The sequence below is a fragment of the Ammospiza nelsoni genome, chromosome Z (genome assembly GCF_027579445.1).
Source record: "Ammospiza nelsoni isolate bAmmNel1 chromosome Z, bAmmNel1.pri, whole genome shotgun sequence".
Taxonomy (NCBI): Eukaryota; Metazoa; Chordata; class Aves; order Passeriformes; family Passerellidae; genus Ammospiza; species Ammospiza nelsoni.
This window is the reverse complement of record NC_080669.1, coordinates 7,512,777-7,523,785: the sequence shown is the minus strand read 5'-3', so window position 1 is coordinate 7,523,785 and position 11,009 is coordinate 7,512,777. Positions and strand designations below refer to the sequence as shown.

Sequence of the window (11,009 nt, the reverse complement as noted above, 5' to 3'; positions counted from 1 at the left end):
TGGATCCACAGAGTATTAAGGCATGGATTACTTCTTCTGAATCCTAGAAAGAGCAGCAGAGATTGCGGTCAGAGGTTTGTGGGTGATAGTTGAGACACCACTGTTACCAAGTGGACAAGGCAAAATGTCAGCGGCCCCACATGTTCTGTAACTGGCTCCCAAGGGAGCAGAGAAATGGGCTGTTGGAATGTCAGTTCCTAATTACTGCAGTGCCTAATCACAAGGCAGTTTGGCACAGCTCTGCTGTATCATTGCAAAATCACTCGCTTCATGTGCGCTGTTGTCTCCTGCCACCAACTGCTCAAGTTACTGATTTTCAATGTCATTTTAGGTGGCCATAAAGAAAATAAATCTTCAAGGACCGAGAAGGATGGAACGAAGCATTAATGAAATCCAAATCATGAAGAGGTACAGGAGTCCCAATGTTGTGAATTTTTTAGACAGGTGAGTGGTTCTGGTCTTATCCCATGTGTGCATTTACATACAGCAAACATAAGAGGTTAAAAACCCACTTTGGTCAGTGGCAGATAGTAGAGCTGTCAATTTTTATTTATTCATATCTCTCTACTCATCTCCAATGGATGAGAAGAGAGTGCATCCCTTCTGCATGAGTCTTCTCTGGCACACCTAGTTTGAAAATTATTCCAAAATTATTCAAAATCTGGATCAGCTGTATCTTCCTTAGTCATCAGCCTCGAAGTTTACTGCCTCCACATATTTTTGGGATTGATTTTTTCAAGTTTCTGAAGTGCTGATGAACCGTCCTAAAATGGATTTCCCTTGGATTGTTGCCACTCTTTGCCATTGCTGGGCATGCCAGGAAGACTAGGTGCTTATTTCCAGAAACACCATGCCTGACAGGTTTTTTACCTGGGCTGTTTCTAAACTGCACTTTTCACTTACTAGCCATCTAAGACATCTCCTTTTTCACAGCTGTGCTTTTCTCCTTGAGACTGCACAGATTGCAAACAATGCACAGCCAAGAGGGAATATCTATTGCTATGATTCTGTCCTTGTCACAAAGGCATTTGGAAGTAAGAAACCTGGAGGCAAAAATCAACGTAGCCATGCATGCTCATCTCCACGGCCTTCTTTCCTTCTTTCAGCTACCTTGTGGGTGAGGAACTCTGGCTGGTGCTGGAGTACATGGACGGAGGCACCCTGAACGATATCCTCAGCACGACCGCTCTGTATGAAGATGAGGCAGCAGCCATCAGTCGGGAGGTCAGCAATCCCATCTGTGTTTCCAAGGGCTTGGGCAGGATTGTCTGGGAAACAGGGGCTCAGACCTGCAGTGATTTCCTGTGCCAAGCTTTGGTTCTGTGTTGCTGGTGTGCTATGGGCAAGAAAAAGCATTTCAAGTGAAAGGCCTGCCAGTGCTCCTGCACTCCCTGTACTCAGTGCCAGTACTCTTCTCTCCTGCTGTTGTATTCTCGCTCGGGCTCATGTATTTGTATTTGCTGTTCTCCACCTTGCCTCTCTAAATGTTTGCCTGGAGTCTGTCTTCACTGCATTCCTTGCCTGTGAAAGCAAAGGTGCTGGTGGCAGGATTGGAAATGATCAGCAAAGAAAAAAGAGAGAGACTCGTTTCTCTCAGGCCTCAGCATACAAGGACAGGAGTGCAGCCAAAAGGCTCTTTGCTTCTGAGCACATGCACTGCAGCAGCAGTCATCCTGGCTGGTTTGCAGGGCACAGTTTATAACAGCAGGTGCTGTTGCTCTTTCAGAAGCTGACATGCCTTTCCTCAGAAAGGTCCTGCTCTTCAAGTGCTGGAGCAGCAAGCTCTTCCTCTCAGTGGCACTGTGTTCTGCCATTACTGCCCATTCCCCTGCAGAGGGAATCTTTTAGATTCTTTGTTGCCTTTCTTGTGGGATGAAATCACATCACTCATTTTGGCCCTCCTCTTTCTGTTTTCTCTCTCAGTGCCTGCAAGGACTGCATTTTCTTCACTCAAACCATGTGATCCATCGAGATGTGAAGAGTGACAACATCCTTCTCAGAACCGATGGTTCTGTCAAGCTGGGTCAGTGTATTCTTGGTCAGGAGCAGCATTCCAGGGATGTGGGTGTGGGGCTGCTTGGAGTGACAGCCAGCTCCCCTAAATGGGGCTGGTGGCAGCGCAGGGACACCCACTGTGAGCTGAGGGCACAGTTGCAAGGTGCACAGAGGTAGGACAAGGAACAAGCAGTCAAGAGTGGCCTTGCTCTGTGTGTGTCCCTTCCAGAGGGAGGGAGTTACAAGTCTAAAGCTTCCAAAGAACAAAAGACACTACTGGCGACAGTGTAAAAAATGGGGGGAGTTTAAAAGTCGCAAATGCCAGGAATTCAACAGCACATTTTCCAACTTCTACTGGGCAATTCTTTGGCTTGCTTTCCTAATTGCACAGAATTCAAATAGAAACAGAGTTTTGCTTTCTCCTCAGGTGATTTTGGCCTCTCTACTCAGCTCAGCCCTGAGCAGAGCAGACGGTGCTCGGTAGTCGGGACTCCTTGGTGGCTGGCGCCAGAAGTGCTGACAAGTCAACCATATGGTCCCAAAGTGGACATATGGTCTTTTGGAATCGTGGGGATTGAAATGATCGAACAAGAACCTCCCTACTGGAACCAAAGTCCCATCACGGTAAGGAGCAAATACTCACTGATCCCACTGTCTTTCTCACCTGTCCCTTGTCCTGCGTGCCATTGGACAAAAGCCCATTGCCATCTGCCTGAACTACTTCCACCAAGGTCCCCTCCTAAAAATGTGTCTGCAACACATCAGCATCTGCTGTAGTTTTGGTTTCAGCAGTGGGGGAACTCAAGCCTTACCACATGCAAACAAACTCCAAACCAACTCTATTCTCAGGCAACACTTTCCTTTGGCTTTTAAGTGGTTCCAGTCCTTTGGCTGTGGAGATGGCCTTAATAGCAGAAAAGAAGCATCTGACAACTGCTGTTATCTTTCCAGAAATGAAGGAAGGCAACACAAACCCAACAAAGTTTCTAAAACTGTGGTCTTTAGAGATGAACCTAACTCCCTGTACAGTTTCTTCTCACTGGGAAACATGCCTGAAACCTGGGCATGAGAGTGTAAAGGCCACTGAGTCTCTTCTGCTTCCTGTACAGTGCTGCTGAAACACTCAGTCACTGTGTTTCTCTCCTAGCCAAAGGCACATTCTCTGTGTCACCAAGCCAGAGCCTGGTGATGCGGAGAGCCTGCCCGTTTCTTTCCAGGCCCTTTCTGGCATGGGCCTATCATTAATGCATTGACTTGAGTAGCCAAATGAGCAGAGGGTGGCCATATGGATGGCACCTCTCCTTCTTCTGACCATGACAGTTTTTCTTTTGCTGCAAAATGGGAAGCTGCAATTTTCAGACTGCTGAGACAGAGCTGCAGGTGGCTCGTTTGTGCCCAAGCAGCAATTTTCATCCCAATACATTTGTGCAGGCATCTAAATGTGTCTCTGTTGAAGATGAGATTGCAAATGTTTATTTCCTTACCTGGGGATTAATTGATGGATTCCCTTTCTTTCCTTCCAATTACCATTGTTTTCAAAAAAAGCACAAAAGGTATGATGAGTTTTGTTCTTGGGCACGTGCGCTTAAAGGACCAACAAGCACTGCAGACATGCCTTTCATGTACTAACCCTTGAAATTAGTTTGTATAGCACAGTCCCTCTTCCAAAAAGCCTCTCAAGCTGGTGTGAATCCTTATGGAAGCAAATGTGCGTTTACTGATGTAGTTCCTATTAACTAGCACAGTCAATGAAATCAGCTGCCAAGGCAAGATCTGTGGGATGGTGGAAAAGCTGTGGCTGCATCAGGTTTGGGTTTTCTGGTTGGTAAAGGAAAATGATCTCTGGGTCTCTGCCAGGGCAGAAACTGCCACTGAAGAACAGAGGTTAAACAAAGGGAGGTGGGAGAGCACTTAGAGATGTGAAAGCAGCAAGTGGAGCCTGGTGTCTCCTTTTTCTCCAGGCTACACAACTGATAGCCACAGTAGGGACCCCACGGCTGCAGCAGCCCAACCGATTCTCGCCTTGCCTGCGTGACTTCCTGAGCTGCTGCCTGCAGAGAGACGAGGAGCAGCGCTGGTCTGCCAGGGAGCTCCTGCAGGTAAAATGGGAAGGGGCTGCAGGTGAAACAGGTTCTGAGGCATGGGCTCCTCCTCCACTCAAGTCCAAGGCATCAGATGAGCCCCCTTCCTCCTCACCTCCATTCTTGGTGCTCTTCAAATGAAAATGATGAGGAATCCTAGACTGGGCTGGGCTGCCAGGGCCCTGTAAAGGTCCTCTGGTGAAAGTGTCCTGCAATGAGCAGGGACATCTTCAAAGAGATCAGGTTTCTCAGAGCCCTTTCCCACTGGAGCCGGAATGGTTGCAGGGATGGGGCACCTGTAAGCTCTTGCGGGCAACCAGTGCCAGAGTCACACCATGCTCTGAGTAAACAAGTTATGATTAGATCCTGTTTGTGTTTAAAAATATTCACCCACATCCTATTGTAACTGGCCCTGTTAAAAAATATGTCCCTCACTTTCTTCAAAGCCACTCTGAAGTCTTGGAAAGTGGCAATAAAGTCTCCCTGGTGCCTGTTCTTCACAAAACTGAGTAACTCCACCTCTCTCTGCATTTCCTGAGTCAGAGAGCTCCTCTGGCTGTTTTGGTCGCCCTCTTTTGTCATTTGGTGGGGTGCTCAGTTTTATCTAATGGCAAAAGAATTGAAGTAGAGCAGTGCAGGGTACAGAGACATGAAATGGTGGTGCAGGAACCCAAGGAAGCCAGTCGCAGCCTAGGGGTCAGAGATTTGGCTGTGGGTAGGAGGGGTCCTGGGGTGCTCACTGTGAGCCTCCTGGGGGCCCTGGTTTGTGCTCCCCAGCCCACCCTTAGAGGTTTCTGCTACGCAAACAGGGACAGCTGGGAGGGACTTGTACCAGCCCCATCTGCTGCCTGCCATGCTCAAGCAGACAGGAACTGTGCCAGGGTTAGTGCCAGGTTGTGTGGCAGAGAGGGAACTGCAGGGCCCAGTGCCACTGGGCTGGCCCTGCTGGGAAGGAAGGTGCCATCCAGCACACGAGGGGCAGGGCATGGAAAGGTAGACACTGCTCTGTCTCCCTGTGGGAATCAGCACAGTGCCTGTCTTTCAAAGAGAGGGACCAGTGTGAGGCTTTAGAGATACCTGAAAAGAAGAAACTCCAAGGACAGAAAGCACCATTTCTAGAGCACTGGCAGGGCAAAAATCCTAGCAAGATGAAGACACCTGGATAAATGGATGAGTGGGATTCTGGGCCACATTTGCCTGTGATGGCTAAGTCTGGCGCATAAAGATGGAGGTCTAGATGGTCCCATTGGTCCTGTTCCTGCATCCTTCTATAAGACAGAGGAATCCTATGAAGCACTGAGCTTGTAAAGTCATGTTGTTGATTTGTTGATTTGTTTTTTTTTCCCTTTGGGCAGCATCCATTTGTAACATTTGCTGAGCCTGCGTCCAGCCTGGTGCCGCTGATTGTTTCAGTGAAGAAGAGGAGGGAGACAAGAATGTGACAATCACATCAGGACCATTTATTCGTCAACCACTTTAGAGTAGGATTGTAGGTTAGGATTAGGATTAGGATAAGGATTAGGATTAGGATTAGGATTAGGATTAGGATTAGGGTTAAGGTTAAGGTTAGAGTAGGATTGTCTAATAGGAGTGCAGAGTAGGATTGGAAATGAATACAGTTTCTGAAACCACAAGTCACCTTGAAGATTCCCTTCCTTCTCACTCTGCGAATACGCTCAAGAATTTCTTCTGAATTGTCTGTTGTTTCTTAAAGGTGGAAAGTGACACAATGTCTTTGACATGGTGTGAAAGTGAGGAAGAAGGATGTTCTTCATTCATCCTCTCCAGACCACACTGCCTTTGGAATCTGGCCCACTGGTCTGTTTTTGGCCAGCTTTGGTATTTCTATTTGAGGCAGAAAGGGCAATGGCATTTGAAGTCAAAACCAAAAGAAGAATGAGGCAGCCCAACACCCTGTGCAGATGCAGGCCTTCAGCTGTGACTGGAGAACATTGGGGCTCCTGCCACTTGGATTTGTATCCCAAAATGCAATAATCTCTTTGGCTGGAGGAGAGCCTTGCTCAAGTGAGAAAGCAGAAAGATCAGAGAGGGTGCTCGGGAAGGTCTCCTGTGGTGCAGAGCTGTCAGCGCCTGTGAGGTGAGAGCGGGCCCAGCCTTGGCTGGGGTGGAGCCCCAGCAGAGCCCCGGCACAGGCCGGAGCAGGCTGAGCCCCGGCAGAGGCAGGCTGGAAGGAGGCCCTTGGAGCTGCAAGAGGCAGCAGCCGGGCCCTGGGTGCCTGTTCCCGGCAGTGGGCGAATCCTCCGCTCTCAGAGCCCAGGTGGCAGCTGGCTGCTGCCGAGGGGAAGCGCAGCCGTGCTGGGCACAGCCCAGCCTGGAGGCATTGGCCGTCTGGAGTGTGCCCAGGAGCAGAGAAAGATCAAGGGCAGCCGAGGGTTGCTGGGCTGCCTGAGGATTCCTCCTCTTCTGCCGGCTGCCCTGCAACTCCTGGCAAAGGTCAGCAGTGTGTGCAGCACTCTGGGCACTGGGGCAGGGAGCCGGGCTGCTCGGCAGGCTGGAGCACAGGGCAGCCTCCTTCAGGCCCGGCTCTTGTGCCAGGGGAAGCGAGGCCAGCGTGAGGCCGGGACAGCTTGGCAGGGCACATCTGCAGGAGCCAGCGCCTCACGCAGCTCTGGGAGGAAGCGCCCGCAATCCTGCAGTTCTGCACTGAGCCCGAGCAAAGGGGTGAGATGCAGAGTGTTTGGCAGGAATATTCAGGCCCACCAGGCCAGCCTGCTTTGTGCTCTCTGGCCCACAGCAAGCGCTGTTCAATGCAGCTCACACCTCTATTGCAGGGCTGTTCTTCTTCTCAGTAATCATCGCTCAGCTGTCTCTCACTGACATATTGCTGGCTGAAGACCTGTCTCTTCCATATCCCCTATAAAAAGACCTTACCTTAGATTCTCAAATTTAGCATGCATGCATGCCTGTGTTAAAAACAACCCCCACAAATCTTTAGGAAAATCAAGACATTAAAGCAGATTTCATTTATCAAACCCACAGCAACTGCGTTGAAATGTGGGTGTATGAGCCTTTCTTCAAAATTTTCTTAAGAATATCTCTAGAGTAATTTTTGAGAGATAAGTATGCTGCCCCTAAAAAGTCCAGATTACTTGGCAAGGGGTAATTAGTCATCCATTAAGCATTCCAGCAGTTGCGTAGCATTTTCTTCTGATAACTGATCCCTGGATATTGCAACCAGCTTCTGATTTGTGTCTGCCCACTTCTTTTCCATGTTCTGAGCCAAGAGCAATAGTATCCTTGTGAGTGCATCTGAACACACTGGACACTGACACCTCATCCTATTGCCTATGTTCTCCCATGGAAGATTCCTTGCTCTTTTTTCTCTGCCACCAAAGGGGATCTGCAGTCCCTGCCGGGCACTGCTCGCTGTGGGTTGTCCAGGCAGAGGCGATGCTCTGGTGCACCTGGCGCAGGTGAGCCTCGGGCCCGGGCAGGGAGCGATGCTCCGAGCTGCCGCGGATCCGGCGGCGAAGCCGAGCGGTGCTGTGGCCTGGCTGGGAAGCCGAGCGGCGCCCGTGGCGCTGCCTCCCCGGGCAGGGCTGTGCTCTCAGCGCCGCCGGGGCTGCCGAGCAGCGCTTTCCACTCGCCTCCGCCTCCGGAGCCAGCCCCGCAGCCGCGCTCTCCCGAACCGCACTGACCCGCGCCCGTTCTCGGCCTGGCTGCAGGACTCCGTGATTCCGGGCTCTCCGGGTTCCCAGTCCGCCTGCAGGAGCCTCTGCTCCTGGACCCCCGCCCTGGGCTTTCTTCTCCTACGTCTTTCCCAGGCCCTGTCCACTCTACTCCGGACCTCCCCCCCTTCACAAGTTGTCCTCTGTCTCCTGGGTTCTCCCTCCTCTCTCGGGTTTTTCCCAGTCCTAAGCTACCCCTTGTCCCAAGCTCCCTCCTTTCCCTAGCTGTAGCCAGTGGTTTTATTTGTCTCCCTGGATCTCCCCTTCTCCCGATTACTCCTCCCTCTTCCAGGACCTCCCTCCTCTCCCAGGGCTCTCTACTGTCTTGGAAGGCTACCCACCCTTTCCCAGGTACCTCATCCCCCCTGTCCCGTGATCTCCCCTACTCCCGGGCTCGACCCCCTCTCCTGGGATTTTCTCCTTCCTCCCAGCATCTCTCCCCTCTCCCGCTCACTCCTCCCTCTGCCAGGTCTCTCTCCCCTCTGCCGGGATGTCCGCCCGTTCCCGGAGCGCCCCATGCCCCCGGCCCCTCGCCGCCCGTCCCTCGCCGCCTCGGCCGGGCCGCTCCGGGGCCGCGCTCGGAGCGCAGCGGGGCCGGGCCGGGGCCGCCGGGCCCGCGTCAGCTCCGCCCCGCGGGAGGAGCCGCGACAGCGCCCCGGCAGCGGCCCCGCACAGTCGGAGCGGCCCCGGCTGCGCCCGGAGCTGGGCCTGGGAGGGGCTGCGGCCTGTGAGAGCTGCTCCGGGCTCGCTCCGGACACGAGGAGCTGCGACCTGTGCTCGCTTAGTACCCTCAAGGCTGCCGGATGCCTTGCACTAAAGCTGGAGTGCCCGGGCTATTCCGGTCTCTTCTGGTCCTCAGCTGAGTATTGCTGGCCGCGGGTCTCTGTACGAATCACGAAAGGGACGGGACTGCTGAGGAACGCTCCTGGAGCTGTTTGTTTTCCAGCATCAGTCTCGTTACATGGTTGTTACAGTGGGAAGATGCCAGCAGCTCACATCCCTGGCAGCAGGCAATCAACTTACTTGAAAAGTTTTTTGACCACTCACACAAAGCAAGAGCATATTGACAGTAGTTCTGTGCAACCACTATAAGCACACGTAGCTTTTGTTAAAACACTGCTTGCTTATTTCAAACACTGTACCTGCTTTTGAGCCTTAAAACACAATGCACAGAGCTCCATTATTGTGATAAATAGGTATCATTCATGCTGATAAAATTTGAAAGAGTAATTGATACTGATAGAGTAATTAATATTTGAGAATAATAAATAGTTAAAAAGTTGTAATGCCAAAGAAGAGAGGGAGAGGAGGGGCTCCACCCCCCTTCCCAGCAGCTGTTCTCAAGGACCACAGGAAAGAAGCTGAAGATACAGTTGCTAAAAATGAGCAAGAACCTGGTTCGGTCCCAACAAATCCTAATTATAAGGGATTTATTGCCTTGATATGTAGATGGAGTGATACGTTAGTCTTGGCTTACATTGGCTGTACTGGCTACGTGCTGGCTTGATGCGCATGTGTAACCCAAAGGTGAATTAAAGGACAACAAAGAAGACTACAGGGCCTTCATCAGTGACGACCCCCAAAGACTTGTGCGACCACCAAACCGAGTGGTGGCGCATGCGTGGTAAAGGTGGTGAGGAAGGCGGAGACAGAAAAGTGACGAACCGAAAATAGGAGGAGATGGTATTGACATATGGCATACAAGGGGTGATTTTCACTTGGCAAGCTTGTACGTGAAGTGGCAAGGGTCAAGAACTCTGCCCTCCGTACCTCACGGTATCTTTTGCTTATGTGCTATTATTTGAACCAAATTATCCCTTATTTATATATTTTCTAAACTATTCAATTAAAATTACTGCTACCTAAATATTGTTTGGTTTTTTGGGTTTTTTGATGGGATAATTGGGCAAATATAACAATTATTAAGCTTAGAAGTTCCTAATATCTTGCTAGAGATACTTTTCTGTAGCTTAGGGAGTCATTCCAGCCAAGCGTTAATACACTGGTGGGTCAGTATCAATCAAATTAGAATGAGGAGCCCAATTCAGCTCCACGGAGCAGCCTCTGGACTGACTGACAGAAGTTCCCAGGCAATGGGAGCTCTCCTAAGATACAGACATTGCATTGGTTCAGAGTCTGGGGGCACAGAGATAGACCAATGAGATGTCTTGGCCTGGGAGTTTTGACTGGGCTAAATGGACTGTGGGTGCTGAAGGCAATAAACGAAGCTGTTTGCTGATGACCAAAGGGAGTTCTGTTTTGTGTTACATCTCAGACATATGAATGTCCTGCATTCTACAGTAATAGACACAAACCATTGTTCTATTTGTCCTTATTTTTCTACTTCTTATATAAATTTTCTGCTGACAAATCTACCGCTTAGCTCTAACCAAAGTTCTGCTTTCTCTGAGGTCTGCCTTTTGCAGCTGTCCCAGAACCCTCTGATTTGAAGGATTCCCACAATTCCCCCTCACGGTTTGGCTAAATAGAAGCCTTTGTAACCGTGTCGTTTATTAACTACCTTGCATTTCATAGCTTTACTGTAGTATACCTGCTTGTTACTTGCATAAAGCATCCTTCTTGCTCGCATTCAGCCTTGCTATATTCCAAGACAGCAATTTTAATGCTGTGAAAGTCCAGTCAGTTCAAAGGGCAAAAGTCATGTCTGATAGCAATTACAAGTGATTGTTCCAAAAAAGTCTCGCCTGTTCTAAGGTCTTAATTCAAAACCTTCCTCCATGTCCATACCTTCATCCACCATCTGTGTGAGATTTTGGGAATTCTGTGTGAATCCATTTCCTGCCTCTCTCTCTTGTGTGATAAAAACTTCTTAGATTGTTTTGTCCATCATTTGTCACACACACCGACGTATGCAAGGTATTACTACCAGTATCACTGCCAAAACACCCAACATATGGAGACCTATTCTACAAGGTCCCCTTAGCCAAGGTGCAAACCTCCATCCTTGGAACAAATCATCTAACCAAGAGCCACCATCTTCTTTAATTGGAGCTGTCAAATCTTTCAGCTTTTCTATGCTTTTCTGGATGGATTCAGAGTGATCAGACAGGTTCATACAACACAATCCTTCAAATTCCTCACAACCATGTCCTTGTGCCAGTAAAAGAAAATCAATTGCTGCTCTATTTGGAAGGGCAGCATGTCTAACACTATTAACATCGGTCAACATGTCACTGATTGCAGTGGATGTGCCATTAGTTTGTTTACTCAGCCAATATGCAAC

General features: G+C 49.9%; 1 protein-coding gene across 1 annotated transcript; it reads left to right on the top strand.

The window, feature by feature from the left end:
- Positions 1–337: 337 nt before the first annotated feature.
- On the top strand, positions 338–8,681 carry LOC132087012 (serine/threonine-protein kinase PAK 1-like; the record flags this gene model as incomplete). Its single annotated transcript, XM_059493037.1, has 6 exons — positions 338–444; positions 1,107–1,224; positions 1,924–2,023; positions 2,423–2,619; positions 6,832–6,885; positions 8,625–8,681. Coding segments are annotated over 6 exons (633 nt in total), but the record flags the coding sequence as incomplete, so codon positions are not given.
- Between the last annotated feature and the right edge of the window lie 2,328 nt (positions 8,682–11,009).